Here is a 19,588-nt window from a genome sequence, read left to right on the forward strand (position 1 = left end):
AGTTGTGGGTTCTGAGTATAGGTTCCACACACAGGCAGACTGAAGGTACAGGGAGACGCACCAACCAGCAAATCCTCAGATCAGTCACGGCTAATTTACATCAAAGTGGAAGTAAACCCGCCTGAGCCATGGTGATGACCTGTGGGGGAAAGAGTGCCCTTTCCTGAGGATGGACTATTTAAATCAAAGGGAATTATCTCATTAACTACCTGGTGATCCTGCTGGGAATTTGCTAAAGGGACACTTCTGGGATTTAGCTTAATCCCACTTCTATTTCCTCCAACCTTAGCTTGACCACCTCAAAAAGTACACACTTAAGGTATTCAGATTTTATCTCATACAGTACACATTTGAGTACCTACTATGTGCTGTGTATATTTGTAGGCAAACAAAGATGAATATGAGATACAATTCCTGTCCTTAAGGCCTTCACAGTGTAAGAAAGAAAACACACATGTAAATAAATAAACAGACTATGTAGTAAGCAAACAAAAAAGAGTATGTAATACTCAGAAGAGCATTATTACAGGACTGCAAATAATGTAGTCATTTTAACCTAGGAGATTATGAAAGTGATATAAGGGTCACCTTTGAACTGGGTCATTAAGGTTAAGAATTCATCAGGTGAAAAAAAAAAAGAATTCATCAGGTGAAAATTTTCAGGGAAAGATATTCCAAAAAAGGGAGCATGCCATAAGCAGAACCATAGAGGCATGTACAGAGAGAAGAGGAAAAGACATAGTTTGATTGATAATTTTAAAAATAATTGTATTTCTTGTCCGTGTTGGATCTTCATTCCTGCGCAGGCCTTCTTTAGTTGCAGAGAGCGGGGCTGTTCGCTGGTTGCAGCGCTCGAGCTTCCCGTTGTGCTGGCTTCTCTTGTTGCGGAGCACGGGCCGCAGGCAGGTGGACTGCACGGTGGTTGTGTCCAGGCTTAGTTGCTCTGCGGCATGGGGGTCTTTCCGGACCAGGGATCGAACCCATGTCTGCTGCATTGGCAGGTGACTCTGCACCACTGAGCTACTGGGGGAGACTGATAATTTTGTTTTTATGTTGGTGGGAAGTGACCACCAATTTGGAGAGCAGACTTTCCTTAATCCTTCTCCAGCTCCAAACAGTAACATTGGAACATTCCAACCTTTCTTAAGGTCTAGATGAATCCCCTGGTGGGTCATATGACTAAAAGAAATAAAAAGCATTAAAAATACTAGAATTTTCTTTCTTTATTCGGATTAGCCGTGACAGTTATTTTCTGAGGGAATCCTGAGTGCGTCCCTGGGACACCACTGGTCTTCTGGGAAGGACTCCTAGTGTTTACTTAGCCCAGCCCATTCCCATCACTGACCTAAATTAAAATTTGTTAAGTAGAATATCATTCAAAGTATCTGTCTTCCCCTTCAGCCTTCCTGTTTATTATGAAAAGGTTCTCAGTTTCTCTTCCAAGTACTTCCATGTAATCTTTTGAAAGCGTAAACATTTCAAAATCTGGGAAATCTGCAGTGCTTACGGTGTTTTCAACCCTGAGGGAACAGGGAAGCCTGTTCCAGGATAGACATGTTCTTGTAGACAATGCAGTTCCTCAGTTTAGCTGGATAGTAATTCTTTTAGCTTATCTTCAGGTCCATGTCCTCGCCCCCTTTACCGCTGAGACCTTTGAGGTGATCACCACACCCCATCCATGGGCAAAAGAGAGCGCCTAGATTCTCTGCCTCAATTCGGGCTGTCCTTCTTGCCATCAGTCTCTACCGCATTTTCTTAGGCTGTTGAGACCTGCCCTCTTTTACGTTTAAACCCAATAATTTTGTTTTTATGTTGGTGGGAAGTGACCACCAATTAGGAGAGCTACACTTTATCCTCATTTTACAAGTGAGGAAACTGAGGCACAAAGCATTGCGGTTTTGCTTGAGGTTGCACAATACTGTAATTGGTAGAGAAGAAGAACTGTTCTTTTCAGAGCCTGAATTCGGAAGACAGTTTTTCCACAAGAGTTGAGTCTTATTCATCTGTATATCCTCAATTAAAAGCATAGAAAGCAAGTGTTTCATCCATGTTGGAGTTAGTGCAAAGCACCAGGCCATCAAGTGAACACAGAGGATTGTGTCATTTTGGTTTAAAAAAAAGATTAAAAAAAAAAAAGCTCTACGTGAATCAAAAGCTCCGATTGTGAGTCCAGTGTATTGGGGATATCCAGGGCTTGTTTTCTGGTATGGGTCCTCGTAGGACATTTAAAAATGTAAAATCCTTTTCTCTGACTTCTGAAATATTTTTTACTTAACGAGTAGTAGGGATCTGACATGGAGTAAAGGCCCTCCTCCAGAAACAAAAGCAGACTGACATTTGTCCTTTTCTCTTTTTCAATTAAAAGCCTGTGCTGCCAGAGTTGCTGGCCTTTGATACTGAGGGATTACATTTTGACAGTGATTAAAAGGATGACAATAAAACTGTTATTGTGCTCTACTTTTAAAGTTCATTCAAACAGAATTAGACATGGCCCCTATCTAGTGGGTGTGCGCCTTCTAAATGTCAAGGAGCAGCTTTCCACGCGTCTCATGTAAGCAGGTATTCCCTCTCGTGAGTAATACGCACTGGTAGTGGCATCAGACTTTCTTCATTCTAGAGGATGAGTTTTTGGTATCCTTGAAAAGCATCTAATATGTGACTCTTTGTTATTGTCTAAAATAAGAAAAAAATGGTATTGAAATGGAAAGAAACTGAAAACGGTAGTCATGTGTGGTCTTAGGCAAGACCTTACTGTGGTTCACTCAGATCACATCAAAGGCCTCACTCTGTTGACCCAGGCCTCCGTTTCATTAACCACCAAACTAGGGGTCAGGACCAGGTAGTCTCTGAGGTTTCAACTTTGAAATTGCATGCTTTCCTTTGAGCACATGTCAGTATTCTATTTGGAGTTTTCATTTGATCATAGATAAGGGTAATAGCTATAACTTATTACATATTTAGTCTGCACTAAACATTTTATCTACATTACTGTGACTAGAGAGGGATGCCTTCCAGGCCCCAAGAGGGGCTTTATCTGACACTTGGAAATGAATTGTCCAAGGAGACACACTTGCTGATGAAGCAAGACACTATTGAAAAGGGGCCACTTGAGTGGAGAGCAGCAAGGTCAGGGAACCCAGGACTGCTCTGCCTCTTGGTTCGCAGTCTCAGGTTTTATGGAGGAGGGATTAATTTCTGGGTTGTCACTGCCCCATCACCTTGCTTGTGTCCATATATGGTCTGACTCAGGGCATTTCCAGGTGGCATGAGAGTCTCCCGGTGAAGACAGATTCCAGCATGAGAGTTTCTGGGAGGTTGGCAGGACATACTATGGCCCAGCATCTCCTCTTTCTTTTCGGCCCCTCCCAAATTCTTCGGGTTGGCGGCAGCTTGTCATTTCCTTGTTCCTCATTGGAACCTTCTCGTGAGAGACAACTTGTGTAAGTGGTTGTTTTCATCCCTGGTCAGGGCAGAAGGTTTCAGTCCCTGGTTCCCTAACATTATTTCATCTTAATGCTAAGGTAGATATTATACTCACCATTTTTCAGATGAAGAAACTGGGGTACAGTGGCTGTATAGTTTTCTCCAGATCACTCAACTGTATGCTTGGCCTTCCCTAAGATGTCTTCCTTAAGACATCTGCCATATTTTGCCTTGAGCGGTTTGTGCGTCTCTCATGCCACCCTCAGCGCACGGCAGAATCCTGTGCCTTGTATTGACTTTCTTCATGAGCGTTCACCTCATTCTCCTACCGTTGCTTGAGGGTGGAGATTGTGTCTTGTATTTTTTGTATATTTCATAGGGACATGAAACTTTGTAAATTTTCAAACTTTAAAAGTTTAAAAAATAAAATACTCTTCCCCTTCAGTCTTTAGATAATTGTTGTATCACTCTCCCCAGCCTCATTATTACTAAAATTTCTGATCTTTATTTGATGTTAATAATACACTTTTTTCCTTTCACCTTTGTCCCTTTGTCTCACCTTTGGAGATTGTGTCTTGTATTTTTTGTATACTTCATAGGGACATGAAACTTTGTAAATTTTCAAACTTTAAAAGTTTAAAAAATAAAATACTCTTCCCCTTCCCCTTCAGATAATTGTTGTATCACTCTCCCCAGCCTCATTATTACTAAAATTTCTGATCTTTATTTGATGTTAGTAATACACTTTTTTCCTTTCACCTTTGTCCCTAGGTTGATATTTTATGAATTTATCTATTTTTAAATAAATAACTTTATTTTCCCTCATTATTAAAGATAATACATACTACTGTTGAATATTTCAACTGTACAAAAAATTCTTTTCCAAGGCAAACATTGCTAGGAATATCATGTCCTATAGGTAATTTCTGATAGTATTTTGATGAACAGCTTTCCAGACATTCTTCTATGCATGTGTGCACCTAAATAAACATATACACATAATTTCATGTAAATAGGATCAAATATGCTTTTTAAAATATGTTACATTGTTGAAATCTTTCCACATTAAGGCAAAGTAATCGATGCATGGGTGACTCACCGGTAGAATTCTGGCCTGTCGTGTTGGTGCAGGCAGGTTATACAGCATTTGATTGCACTGATACATACAGTCTGCTAATGGTGGACACTTTGGTTGCCTCTAGTCTTTTACAAACAACGCTGCAGTGAACCTTGTTCTACAGGTCTTGAGTACAAAGTGAGTCTCATCTGTCTGCATCACATACCTGCACTAAGATAGTATTAATTAGCAAAATAGTACAGCAGATGTCTATAGCCACACCATTGTCATGTAACACCATAAATTTGCAAGAACCCAATAACCCAGCATGATTAGACGGGCAAATATCTACCTGTAACAGGTATGGAACTTTGGGTTGCTCAGGAAAACTAAGATTCCTATTAAGCTAAAATAAAAAGAAAAGCTTGATCAACATGAAATTTATCTTCATTTTGTTAAAATCTTGAATTTTTCACTTGAAAGAATTGTTAGATATTTGTTTCTGTATTTGTTTTGGCCAAAAAAAAAAAGTAGTGGTTTGCATAGTCTAGAGAGGATATTTTGTATTCTAAAGTGAAAAACAGAACCTTATAGGAAAACTGACTTTCTGATAAAATATAAACCATTCATTGTGCAAGCATGTTTTAAGAACCAGTGATGTACTAAATAATGCTATGGATACTAGGACTCAAAGCCTAGCAGAAGAGAGGTTAAAGTAGTGAATTATACTTCAAACTAGTTGAAATCCAAGATGAGAGAGAGAGCAGGAAAAGAAAATATTTTTCTTTGAATATTAACCAGCATTAGGTTTGATTTTGTTTTTTCATTCTCTAACCTTTCTCTGTCAACTGCCTTGCTATTAACATTTAAGTTCCTGTTTCTTGTGATTTGTTTTTCCATCCTTTCAAAAGTCATTCTCCCTAAATTGGTATCTCACTTGTTTTACCTTTCAGTTACTTGTTATATGATCCTTACGGATTCCTTCTGGGCCTCAGTTTCCTTGTGTGTGCAGTGAAGGAGTTCAGTAACTGGTTTCTTTTTTCTAGTAGGGTTCCAGCTCTGAGAGTTCTAGAGACCAGATCTGGCTCAGACAGTAAAGAATCTGCCTGCAGTGCAGGAGACCCAGGTTCAGTCCCTCAGTCTGGAAGATCCCCTGGAGGGAGAGAATGGCTACCCACTCCAGTATTCTTGCCTGGAGAATTCCATGAACAGAGGAGCCTCGTGGGCTACAGTCCATGGGTTGCAAAGAGTCAGACACTGACTGAGACTAAGCGACTAACACTTTCTGTCTTCCTCACTATTGTATCCCTAGTTTGTAGAATAAATCTAGCCACTCTAAAAGTTGAATAAACTTTGTTAACATTTTGACTTTAATTTGGGGGTGTGTGTGTCTACTCTGGTTCTTTGGAGATTTTTACTTTTTTTTTTCATTCCATGGTGGCTATATTACTATACATTTAGACTTGATTCTTTTTTACTTGTTCAAGGGCAATTTCTAACAGCCATGAAAGAGATACTTAGTTCAGACATTTTTTGAGAACTTATCATATGCCAGGCATTGCGCTATCCACTGGCAATATAAAAATGAATTAGATACCATCACCCCCCGTCTTAAAAAGCTTAAAATGTGGTGAGGGAGAAGGATGCAAATGGATAACTGTAATAAAATATAATATGTGTTCTGCTAGAGGTATGTGTCCAGGGCACTATGTGAACTAAAAGGATTGTTTTTTTATCACTGGACATCTTGTGCCATTTTCAGACTGGTTGGTTGTATTTTATATTTTCCTGTTCCATGGAGATATTTTTAATCATGCCTTTTATTTATCCAAATACAATCACAGTTGTCTTATAATCTGTAACTGATAATTCTAGGATCTGAAGTCATTGTGAATTTGTTTCTGTTGTTGCTTATGCTGGTTCTTGCTCATGAATCTTTGTTTCCATGTGTATTTTTGTTTTGTTTTACTATAATCTGCTTATTTTTATTAGAACATTATTTATGGAGATTATTTGACCTTGAATGACGTTCCCATCCTTCAGAGATAACTCGTTTTCTACTGCAGAGTGTCTAGGGGCACTACCAATCAGCTGTTTTTTATTGTTGTTGTTAAACAATGTTAGCCTTACAGGGAAGTTAGGGGAAAAATAGAGATTCTCATATACCCTTCTTCTAGTTTCCCCTAATGCTAACATCTTATGTAACCATAGTAGTTATTGAAACCAGCATTGAGGCAGTATTAGCTAATCCACATACCTGCTGGGATTTTGCCAGCTTTCCCACCTTTGTCCTTTTTTGGCCCAGGATCCAGTTCAACCTCCCGTGTTGTATTTAATTGTCATGTTTATTTTGTCTCCTTCAATCTCTGACAGTTCTTCAGTCTTGGTTTGTTTTTCCTGAAGTTGGTAGTTTTGAAGAGTAATGATGGATTATTTTATAGAAAGTCCCTCAATTTGGGGTTTGTCTAATGTTTTGTCATGATTAGGTTATGCCATTTTGCAAGGTAGCACAGAAGTGCAGTGGTGCCCTTCTCAGTGTTCATATTGAGGACACGTCGTGTTTGACATTTTTTTTTAACTGATGACATTAACTTCTAAGGTAGTATCTGCCAGGCTTCTCCACTATGAAGTTACTCTTTTCTTCTTTGTGATGAGTAAGCCTTACAGGGAGATACTTTGAGACTGTATAAATATCCTGTTTCTTGTCCAGTTTTTGCCACCAGTTATTAGCGTCCATCCCCCAGCTCTTGCCTGCAGCAGTTACTGCTGTGATGCTTGCCTGCTGGCGATTTTCTGTTTGCAGCATTCCTTCTATATTTATTAGTTAGAATTCTCTGTAAGGAAGAGCTGCCTCTTTTCCCTCAGTAACTAATTTATCTAATTATTTACTTATCATTGTGGACTCATGAATATTTATTCTATGCATTTTAATCCATTACCATCATTATTTGTTTCATTGATCAAATGGTCCCAGCCTTAGCCACTGGGAGCTCCTTCAAGTTGAGTTCTATGTCCATTCAGTGTACCTCTCTCATTTATTGAGCACTTCCTTTCTTTCTGGCATCCTAAGATGGTTTAAGCTCATCTTGTATTTTTTCCTCCCCCGACCCTGAAACAAGCCATTTCTCCAAGGAGCTTTGTTTGGTTCATTTCTTAGAGATTAGTGTATAGAAACCAGTGTGTGCACTAAGATGTCATTACTTTTAGGTCCTCTCAGAAGACAGAATTAGGTAATGAGTGTGTAAAAACTTACCTCATTCATAAACAGATGCATATAATCATTTTCTCAATCCCTCCACTTATATATATGTGTGTGTGTGTGTGTGTGTGTGTGTATGTTAAACACCATAAGTTTGTTCTGATGTCTTCAATTCTAATCTAGTACCACAAGGTTCATGTTAGCCTTCCTTCTTTCCTTATTTGTAACTTCTTTTTCCACAGAACCTGGTTCTCATTATCCATGATACATTTACTTATTTGTTCAATTCTATAAACACAGTAATGTTAGAATTGCTAACCCATACATCTGTGAGAAGCAAGTTATGACCTACAATTCAGTAGCTCTGTGTAGTTCTTTCTTCCTGAAGACAGTCAAAGGATTGTTTTCCAAAGCCATTTAGCTGAGCTATTTTCTTCTCCACCCACTTCACTTGTGGTTTTGCTGTTCATTTGTGGTGTAATTAGGTTTATTTGTTACTGTTTGTGTTCCATCGGTTGGTTGTAATAATGTGAAGCATTCTTATGATTCCATCACTATCTTGTCAGCTCTTTGACGCTTTTAAGAAGTCTTTTCCATTTTATCCAATATTTTTAGCTGTTTTCAGTAGGAAAGTCAGTCCAAGTAACCTAACCTAACATATTACCAGAAATGAAACCTTCCCTTTGGAAAGGTATTGGTAAAAATCTAACTAACAGAAGCGGAAGATATTAAGAAGAGGTGGCAAGAATACACAGAAGAACTGTACAAAAAAGATCTTCACGACCAAAATAATCACAATGGTGTGATCACTCACCTAGAGCCAGACATCCTGGAATGTGAAGTCAAGTGGGTCTTAGAAAGCATCACTACAAACAAAGCTAGTGGAGGTGATGGAATTCCAGTTGAGCTATTTCAAATCCTAAAAGATGATGCTGTGAAAGTGGGGCAATCAATATTTCCAAATCAAATTGGGAAAACTCAGCAGTGGCCACAGGACTGGAAAAGGTCAGTTTTCATTCTAATCCCAAAGAAAGGCAGTGCCTAAGAATGCTCAAACTACCACACAATTGCACTCATCTCTCACGCTAATAAAGTAATGCTTAAAATTCTGCAAGCAGGCTTCAGCAATACATAAACTGTGAACTTCCAGATGTTCAAGCTGGTTTTAGAAAAGGCAGAGGAACCAGAGATCAAATTGCCAACATCTGCTGGATCATCAAAAAAGCAAGAGAGTTCCAGAAAAAACATCTATTTTTGCTTTATTGACTATACCAAAGCCTTTGACTGTGTGCATCACAATACACTGTGGAAGTTTCAGAAAGAGATGGGAATACCAGACTACCTGACCTGCCTCTTGAGAAACCTGTATGCAGGTCAGGAAGCAACAGTTAGAACTGGACATGGAACAACAGACTGGTTCCAAATAGGAAAAGGAGTACATCAAGGCTGTATATTGTCACCCTGCTTATTTAACTTATATGCAGAGTCCATCATGAGAAACGCTGGACTGGAAGAAGCACAAGCTGGAATCAAGATCGCTGGGAGAAATATCAATAACCTCAGATATGCAGATGACACCACCCTTATGGCAGAAAGTGAAGAGGAACTAAAAAGCCTCTTGATGAAAGTGAAAGAGGAGAGTGAAAAAGTTGGCTTAAAGCTCAGCATTCAGAAAACGAAGATCATGGCATCCAGTCCCATCACTTCATGGCAAATAGATGGGGAAACAGTGGAAACAGTGTCAGACTTTATTTTGGGGGGCTCCAAAATCACTGCAGATGGTGATTGCAGCCATGAAATTAAAAGACGCTTCCTCCTTGGAAGGAAAGTTATGACCAACCTAGATAGCATATTCAAAAGCAGAGACATTACTTTGCCAACAAAGGTCCGTCTAGTCAAGGCTATGGTTTTTCCAGTGGTCACGTGTGGATGTGAGAGTTGGACTGTGAAGAGCGCTAAGCGCTGAAGAATTGATGCTTTTGAACTGTGGTGCTGGAGAAGACTCTTGAGAGTCCCTTGGACTGCAAGGAGATCCACCAGTCCATCCTAAAGGAGATCAGTCCTGGGTGTTCTTTGGTAGGACTGATGCTGAAGCTGAAACTCCAATACTTTGACCACCTGATGTGAAGAGTTGACTCATTGGAAAAGACCCTGATGCTGGGAGGGATTGGGGGCAGGAGGAGAAGTGGACGAAAGAGGATGAGATGGCTGGATGGCATCACCGACTCGACGGACATGAGTTTGGGTAAACTCTGGGAGTTGGTGGTCGACAGGGAGGCCTGGCATGCTGTGATTCATGGGGTCGCAAAGAGTTGGACACGACTGAGCGACTGAACTGAACCGAACTGAAGTAAATGCAAAAATGTCTGGTAGTCTTTAGTTCTCACTAGGCCTCAGTGTGCCAATTCCTCCCAAAGCCTTCCAAAAATAAAACTCAGAAGTTAAGTTTGTTATATATTTATATTTTACTTCAGTTCAGTTCAGTCGCTCAGTCGTGTCCGACTCTTTGCGACCCCATGAATCACAGCACGCCAGGCCTCCCTGTCCATCACCAACTCCCGGAGTTTACCCAAACTCATGTCCGTCGAGTCGGTGATGCCATCCAGCCATCTCATCCTCTTTCGTCCACTTCTCCTCCTGCCCCCAATCCCTCCCAGCATCAGGGTCTTTTCCAATGAGTCAACTCTTCACATCAGGTGGCCAAAGTATTAGAGTTTCAGCTTCAGCATCAGTCCTTCTAATGAACACCCAGGACTGATCTCCTTTAGGATGGACTGGTGGATCTCCTTGCAGTCCAAGGGACTCTCAAGAGTCTTCTCCAGCACCACAGTTCAAAAGCATCAATTCTTCAGCGCTTAGCGCTCTTCACAGTCCAACTCTCACATCCACACGTGACCACTGGAAAAACCATAGCCTTGACTAGACGGACCTTTGTTGGCAAAGTAATGTCTCTGCTTTTGAATATGCTATCTAGGTTGGTCATAACTTTCCTTCCAAGGAGGAAGCGTCTTTTAATTTCATGGCTGCAATCACCATCTGCAGTGATTTTGGAGCCCCCCAAAATAAAGTCTGACACTGTTTCCACTGTTTCCCCATCTATTTGCCATGAAGTGATGGGACTGGATGCCATGATCTTCGTTTTCTGAATGCTGAGCTTTAAGCCAACTTTTTCACTCTCCTCTTTCACTTTCATCAAGAGGCTTTTTAGTTCCTCTTCACTTTCTGCCATAAGGGTGGTGTCATCTGCTGGCCATTGCTTTTAGTACTATAAATACCCAAGACAGTAAAAAGGAGACTTATCATATAATATGTTCTCAATAAGCTGATAGCACCCATTACAAATTTGAAAGTTTTTATCAAGAACAATAAGACCTTGAAAATAAGAAAATAGAGACTTTTGGTTAATTGAATTTTCCAGTTAAGCATAGGGTAATCATAAACCCATTTTTGGTTCAAATTGGTGTAGATTTCCTCTTCTAAACTATAATCATCTACTTTTTCTGTTTTTGTATTCCACCGGAAAACTCAGGCTTTCCATTCTACTTCTATTAGTAGGAAAGCTCTACTACCACCATCACAGTGACATGTAATCATTATAACTGCACAATCTGGGAAAATCACATACGCCTAACAAGAAGGGAGTGCTGCTGCTGCTGCTGCTAAGTCGCGTCAGTCGTGTCCGACTCTCTGCGACCCCACAGACGGAAGCCCACCAGGCTCCTCTGTCCCTGGGATTCTCCAGGCAAGAACACTGGAGTGGGTTGCCATTTCCTTCTCCAATGCATGAAAGTGAAAAGTGGAAGTGAAGTCTCTCAGTCATGTCTGACTCTTAGCGACCCCATGGACTGTAGCCTATGAGGCTCCTCCATCCATGGGGTTTCCCAGGCAAGAGTACTGGAGAGGGGTGCCATTGCTGGAGGAAATCATAAGTTATCTTCTTGATGGAATATTATGAAGCCATTTAAAGTGATGACTAAGAAGTATAATAATAAATAATTGGGTTTCCCAGGTGGCGCTAGTGGTAAATAATCCGCCAGCCAATGCAGTAGATGCAATAGACACAGGTTCGATCCCTGGGTTAGGAAGATCCCCTGGAGAAGAGCATGGCAACCCATGGACATGAGGAGCCTGGAAGGCTACAATCCATAGGGTCACAAAGAATTGGACACGACTGAAGCAGCTTAGTGCACACACACACACAATAATAAATAACATGGAAATGTTTTTGATACCTGATGTTTGTTTTTGATATCAGATGTTTTGATGCTAAGTGAAATAAGAAAAATTTATATAAGCAATATGATCATGAGTAATTTAATTGTACACACACATAGAAGTGTGTACATACACACAGAAAGATTGGGGAGAAATCAACAAAATGTACTTTGAAAACAAACCCATATTCTGCAATGGGGTTCTGTTACAGAAATTGAAAATTGAAAAATAGGGACTTCCCTGGCAGTCCAGTGGTTAAGACTATGTGCTTCCACTGCAGGGAACACAGGTTTGATCCCTGGTGATGGAACTAAGATCCCACATAGTGTGGCCAAAAAATATAAATAAATAAAAATAGGAAATTGAAAAATAAATTTATTTTTAAATTCATGTCCTAATGCAACAGTTTTCAACTGTAGTAAATTACAAATGGTTTTTAACAATTCACCCTTTGTCTTAAATTAGAATAAATTCAAGGTTGTTGCTCTGATGTCACTTTCATTTTGTAAGCTTTTTTGAGAGGGAGCAAAGGAGAGTAGAAAGGGAGTGCTGGGTGTTGGGGCTGAGAATGTCAGGATAGGAGCTGCAGATCTGGGTACAAATCCTGGCTCCAGCACTGACAAGCACCAGTGTGCTGTGTTCATGATAGAAGTAAAACTGACTTTATAATCTTTCTGATACTTTATTTAGAAAGCATTTAGAACATTAGAGTTACAGACAAACTTCAGCCATCATTATTTAATTTATGTGCAGAAACAGCTAATACTCATTCTGTTAGATCTAAAATATCTGTGCCAGTTTCCATCTCTGAAAAGGAAGGAAATAATATATTTTGGAAGGTGCATTAGCTTCTTGCAGATGGTGCTTATGTGTCTGACCAATGTGTTCCCCTCCATCCCCATCACAGACCAGGGACTGGCCTCCTGGCTGGAGGTGGCCAGGGTGTTGTGGGCGAGCACAGAACCAGGAGGGCCAGGGCATGGCCACTCCCTCTCGGCCTCCACCTCCTTGTCTGCAAAATGAGGCCAGCAATTCCTGCTTCTTTGGGCGGTTGGAGATTCAAATGAGAGCTATAGGTTAAAAGCCTTCGTCAACAGTATATCCTTGGGTACATCTGAGGAGTCAGACATTTTAAAGAGACATTATAACATAGTGGTTAAGAGCTGAGACTCTGGTGTCATGATTCCTGGAGGGAAGAGACAAATTTTATTTCTAGGAAGGTTGCTTTGAGAGGAGACTGTCTACAGGAGCCTTTCTGATAACTGGGCTAATTTGTAGTCCCCAGTGCATCTTTTAGGCTTTGTTGTCTCATGATTCATGTCAAGATGGTGATGCTCAGAATAAGGTCCCAGCTGCCTAAATTACCCAGTGCTTTGTAATCTCCAGCATATTTGAAACTCTGATAGTCAACTGAATTTGATGTAGGTGACCAAACTACAGCATTTATAAGAGGAAATTTTCTTTATGGGCCCTAAATTCTATTCAAAGAAATTTCAAGAGTCATAAATAAAATTGCTTAGTATTAAAAAAAAAAAAAGGAAGAAAGAAAAAAGTCTAAACTGGACTCATAAAGTTGGTTTCAATAGTGAGTGATAGAAATAGGAAAAACTACTTCAAGGTACTGTATAAGAAGGTAGTATTGAAGTCCTAATTTCAGAGTAAGATAACCCCAAATTGACTGTTCTGATGCTGTCATTCACTGAGATGTGGGGCAAGATCCCTCACCTCCCTGAGCTTGTTGCCTTGGGTGAGGGTGATAGGCCCCACTTTGGTTGTGACAATTGAGATAAAGCATTTAGCACAGTTCTTGGCACATAGTAAGCACTTGGTAAATAATACTCATGTTATTTTTAGGCAGGAGCGACTAATACTGTGTTTCTAAGTGATTTGGTAATAAGCTGGTAGTGTCTAAAACTAAAATTAGAATAAGAAAAAAGATGGTTTGACTTTTCTTTTGCTGTGTGTCTTGTAATTGTTTAAAAATTAGCACTGTGGGTTGATTCTTGTGGCTCTGTAGTCTGGGGGCAGGGAGGGGGGCATGTTTGTTGAATCTATGGGACCAAAAAAAGATGGACAATTGATTACATAGCACTTGAAGATAAAAGGATCTATTGAACGTGTGACCATTACTATGAGAGCCTCATTGAACAGCTCACCTACCATTTCAAGATTATTACCACCCGCCTCTTCTGAAAGCCTTCCCTCACCATTTCTGCATGCTGTGATCTCCCCTGAGAACCCATAAAGCTTACTGACCCCATTTGGCCTCCAAGAAGCACTGAGGCAGTGAGTTGCCCTGTCTTGTGGCCACCCTCCCCAGGGCAGCGCTCAGGGCTCTGCTCTGCAGGCTTGGCTGGCTGGGCCCTCGGGGGTGACAGGGCTTGGATCCTTCCAAGGGCACATTCTTTCAAAACATTCTCCTGCATATTCGAGAGAAGGCCCGGACACACTGAATGGTACTTGGCGTTTGCTGGGTTTCCACGTTAGAGAATAAACAGATTAGGGTGGGAAAGGAGCCCCTCGGCCAGCACTCCCCAGAGAATCGAGAGGTACAGAAAACATCCTTGAGAAATGAATAGCAAAAATCTTAACAGACATGACAGGGTATTTTAAATAGTGCCCACATTGACTGGGAGTAAGACAGATAGATTATTTGCCTGGCCCCCCACTAAGGAAATGGACGGGGAAGATAAAGGAATTTCTAAGGTTTAGGTATATTGGTCTTATTCTTTCTTGTAAAATACTGAGACTGTCTCTGAATTTAGTAGATGTTTGTGGAGCTTCTGCTGTGTGCAGAGTCATAATGATAATAACTAACATTTGAGAACTTACTATTTTCTAGGCCTGTTTCCTCTGATCAGCGAAGTGGTCTTAGACCTAGACAGAGTCATTCATGCTTTAGGTAGGGATAGGGGTCAGTCTTGTTTGGGCATGAGAGAACAAAGTGAACAGGGTGGGAAACCGGTTGTTTCTCATCTGTACTTCCTGTAGAATAGAGTTGCAAAGATATGCTTGAGAAATGAAAGGCAAAATTCTGAACGGCCTTCCTTTGTACAACCTCTGAATCAGCCCCATGGTCTCTTTTGCTTACAGGCATCAGAAGTTGAGAGACAACTCTCCATGCAAGTACACGCCCTCAGAGAAGACTTTCGGGAGAAAAACTCGTCAACCAACCAGCACATCATCCGGCTCGAAAGCCTTCAGGCTGAGGTCAGCCTCCCCAAGCAGCCATGTTGGGCGGAAGGACTTTCTCATTGCAGGAGCCGTGCCTGGCCTTTTAGACACGGAGTCCTCTGAACAAAAACCTGCCCTATCTAACATCTCTGGAGAGAGATGTCTGTGAGAAACTGAATGGGGATCGTGCGACCATGTTTCCCTGGGGAGCCTGTTGTCTAGAGAAGTACGGTTGCTCAGTTACTGCCGAGTGTGCTGAAATTAGGGATGACCTACTTTTTACTGGATATGTTGATCCCTCCAAAACATCCTAAATGGAGGATTGGAAAGAAATCTTCCCTTTCTCCATTCCATTTGGGTCTGCTTCAGTCCCTCTAAATAGGACCTATTATTCTTACCTATAAACCGAGAGTAATATGTCCTTCATCGGGTTGAAGTAATCTACTTCATAGTGTTGATGAGAGGATTTGATGAGTTAACACATGGAAAGCACTGTGTGTGGTGTTTAGAAGAGAGTAGTGTTATTGAAAGCATACGAGAGGCCAGGCGGGGTCTGTGGCCCTGGCAGGCAAGCCAGAGCAGGGAGAGTAGCACTGAGGGGACGAGTCTGTGAGAAGCAGGTTGTGGGGAGGTGAGGAGCGGAGAAGGGTCATATCACCAGCCCAAAGGGGGGCCTCTGTGCTGGAGAGGCTTCCACCTCCTCTGCTCCCGAGACCCCTCAGCCAAGTGTCTGAACAACAGCCCTTTGACTGAGTTACATTTTGAGGGACAGTCCAGCGCCGCCACCATGGTAAAGGAACCAGCCCGCATGGTCAGACCCAAGAGGCCAAGATGGCTACTCCCCTGTTTCATACATGACGCAAAGATGTTTTTCCTAAAGTCTGTCAATATCTTCTCTTTTCTCCTGGCTCTCACTCCCTTCTTCCCTCCCTTCCCTTGGAATTCCTACGGGTATTGAGCAGCAGGTCCTTGAAGTAAGTAGTTGGTGCTGGTGGGTTTGGCATGCCTGTCTGTGACAGTCTGTGTGCATGACATGCTGTTCAGCCACCTCTGCCAAGGTCTGGCACCCTCAAGTTGCCTGTCTGCCTAGACCCTTGTGACACAGGGTCATGCCCAGGAATGTTTGTGGCCAGATTGGGTCCCAAGTTTCAGGGTGTGTAGGATCGGGTGAGGGAGTTGGCTACCTAATGCCAGTTCCCTGCTTCATCTAATAACATTTTTACGTCTAAAAGCCGAGCTATGAAATTGTTTATTTCCAGTAAGTCACTCAGAGAAGGCGATGTCACCCCACTCCAGTACTCTTGCCTAGAAAATCCCATGGACGGAGGAACCTAGTAGGCTGCAGTCCATGGGGTCTCGAAGAGTCAGACACGACTGAGCGACTTCACTTTCACTTTTTACTTTCATGCATTGGAGAAGGACCTGGCAACCCACTCCAGTGTTCTTGCCTGGAGACTCCCAGGAACGGGGGAGCCTGGTGGGCTGCCGTCTATGGGGTTGCACAGAGTTGGACATGACTGAAGCGACTTAGCAGTAGCAGTAAGACACTTCACGAAGCTCTGAACTTCTGAGTTTGTTTGTTTTCTGTTAAGGGGTGGGGTTGTATATCAGAACCAGATTACCTCATGACTTCACTGAATGGAACTTGGGAACCAAAGATGATCCACGGGAAGGAAAATGTGAAAGAGGGTACTTAAATGCAGCTAGAGTAAGAGCTCCCTTCACCTGGGCAGCGTTGCTTCAGTGTGGAGAAGAGTGGGCCATTCACACAGCTGCTCCATTGGTCCTTCCCGGGGTGCACACCTGAGAGACAGTGTTCGTTTGTTTGGCCAGATACCTGATCTCTCTGGACAAAGGCCTCATACTTCATTTCCCCAGGACGGCATCTCATCCAATGGAGGGGAGGTGGCAGGGAAGAGTCGTGCCCTCTGAGCAAGAATTCTAGTGCAGAGAGTGAGAACAGCCAAAGAGCGGAGGGGAGGCAGGTTTCAGAGGACTTGGGACATTCATTTCCAGATCTCTCCTGGAAACGATCTGTGGTTGGTCCCTTAGTGAACTGTCATCATGCTAGACTAGAGATCGTGGAGCACATCTGAACCACGCCAGGAGAATACTCACAACAAATGGGGTGAGAGATCAGTCTAGCAGGGAACTGATAATGGGAGGAGCCAGGGCACCTGCAGGACTCCAGAAGTCCCCCAAGGCCACTGGCAGTTGAGGGGACTCGGGAAGGTTCCTGCAGCCCCCTGAGCAGGGCAGGGTTCCTGGGCTGGAAGCATTGCTGGCCTGGGGTATGCTGGGTGGCTCTCACCCTGCAAACCTTGAGGCCACAGAAGACTTGGCATCTCTTTCCTCTTTTCCTCTGTTTTCTCACTGAAACAGAAGAGACAGAACAGACTTTCCTAAAAGAAAGTCTGTATCTCTCTTGTGGCTGGCTAGATACTCAGCGTACAAACATATCAACCTGTTTAATAAAAGGAGAAAGATGGCTTCTATTCACTAGTTTCTTGCTGAAGCAGAAGATACCTTGAGTAAAATCAGCTATTTACTTGTCAGTGTCCTGTTCCCTCCCAGGGCAGGGGCTGATGCAGGCAGTGCTGTGTTTTCTGTATCCTAGGGCTCCCCCATTCACCTGGGGCCCTGAGTCTGAGCCGTGACCTCGAGCGCCAGACTTGCCAGCAGTGGGGGAAGGACAGAGAAGAGAGAGAAGAATATGAGAGTGCAGTGGCCACAGGGGCCGTCCTGGGCTTTGTCTTAGGCTCAGGACTTGAGAGAAGTGTCCCACAGGTTAGGTTCCACTACCCCACCAGCTGTTGGGTTGGAGTAAAGTCGTAGGCAGGGGAGTTCCCTGGCGGTCTGGTGGTTAAGACTGCACGCTTCCACTGCACAGGGGCACAGGTTTGATCCCTGGTCAGGGAACTAAGATCCTGCATGCTGCATGACACAGCCAAAAAAAAAAACAAAAAACTGTTGTGGGCAGCAAGGTGGAGCCCTTCTCTGTGTTATCTGTGGAATTTCCAGAGCACTAACCTTCCTTGCCTCTACCTGGCACCCCACATTCCAGCTTCCCCAAAGCTTAACTCCCACTCCTTCCCAGACTGGTTTACGAAGGGGAGGGGTTTTCTCCTCAGCTGGAGAGTTCACAGTTGTTCTGTCCGGTGTGGGGGCGCTGGGGCAGAGCGCTGGAGAGACGCCTGCCTTCGTGTTCTGGGGCTGGTCCCTCCTGCCCTACTCGTCAGCCCGGGTGTAACCCCACACTGCCCTGTGGCGCTCTCCCTGCTTTCAGATTAAGATGCTGTCGGATCGGAAGCGGGAGCTGGAGCACCGTCTCAGCGCCACCTTGGAGGAGAACGACCTGCTCCAGGGGACAGTGGAGGAGCTGCAGGACCGCGTGTTGATCCTGGAGAGGCAGGGCCACGACAAGGACCTCCAGGTGAGGGTGCGGAGGGCGGGCTCAGGGCCAGGCGCGCTCGGCCGCCCGGCCCCGAGGAGGGGCTAGTGCATGGGCAGTGGGCGACGCTGAGGCCTCTCCTCGGGCCGGATATGGGTCTCCTCAGGCGTGGCTAACTGGTTGCTCTTTCTCTGTCAAGAACCAGTGCATTGCTCCAGCAGGTCATCCTTCCAGTTTGTTGTGAGCCACTAGCCCCAGGAGCAGTTTCATGGAGTTCTTTCTGGGCTTTTAACATGACTGGAGCACCTGCAGTGCTGTTCTGCCTCCCGGGGTTTGTGGAATCTGGGGGGGACTTCAGAGGGGGCCCGTGGCTGTGTGCTGGACTCACCGTGCTCTCTGCTGCTGCTTCCCCAGGCCCCTGCCTTCAGTGGGCTGGCCCCGAGCAGAAGCCCAGAAGCTGCCCACTGAGCGCAGCGGGACATATCCTGATTCTGCCAGTTGCTAGCGAAGGCACAGGCTGACCCCTCTATGAGCCTCATTAGCCTCTTTTTTTTCCTTGCTAAAAGAAATTGTTTCATGGCTATATTTGTCCTTATTTGGGAACTGCCACCAGGCCTCAGCTGAATCCCAAAGCTCACACTTGACAGGAAACGACCCCTTAAACACTCAGCCTCCCCAGAAACAGTGCAGCATCTGCTGCCAAGAATGCTTCGCCTCGCTGACCTAGGAGCACTGGGCCTGGGGCTCCGGGCCCTGCTTCCCTGGGGTGTCCTCTGAGTGTGCCAGGGAGCAGAGCCGATTGCAGCAGTGCTGTTCGCGTGCAGGTGGCCAGCCAGGGATAGTACTGTGCCAGGTGGGTCCCTGCCCAAAGACCAGATTGCAGAAGGCCCCTGGGCTCAGCAGTTGGCTGTTGAGGAAAACCCTGGGTCGTGGGATGAGGAGGCATCTTAGGCTAAGGTCATGTGATACCATCAGTTAAACAGCCCTCTGAGTGATTAGCCTCTTTAAGGGCAAATTAACATTTTTTCTGTGTTTTATACCTTCAGCTCAGAACTTTGTGTAAAGCGGGGCCTCAGTAAGTGTGGAACAGAAAATGATGCTGGCTAAAGCCTCACATCAGTTTTCAAAA

At 43.5% G+C, this 19,588-nt stretch overlaps 1 protein-coding gene across 4 annotated transcripts in view; it reads left to right on the forward strand.

Annotated features, from left to right (window-relative positions):
* Positions 1-19,588, forward strand: part of BICDL1 (BICD family like cargo adaptor 1) — an 80,935-nt gene that overhangs the window by 37,735 nt on the left and 23,612 nt on the right. For all 4 annotated transcript variants that reach the window (XM_055550524.1, XM_055550525.1, XM_055550526.1 and 1 more), the window contains exons 3-4: positions 14,988-15,104; positions 18,355-18,501. In XM_055550524.1, the coding sequence (XP_055406499.1) occupies positions 14,988-15,104; positions 18,355-18,501 (264 nt within the window). The remainder of the gene's footprint in view (positions 1-14,987; positions 15,105-18,354; positions 18,502-19,588) is intronic.

Source organism: Bubalus kerabau, chromosome 16 (assembly GCF_029407905.1).
Source record: "Bubalus kerabau isolate K-KA32 ecotype Philippines breed swamp buffalo chromosome 16, PCC_UOA_SB_1v2, whole genome shotgun sequence".
In the NCBI taxonomy this organism is placed as follows: Eukaryota; Metazoa; Chordata; class Mammalia; order Artiodactyla; family Bovidae; genus Bubalus; species Bubalus kerabau.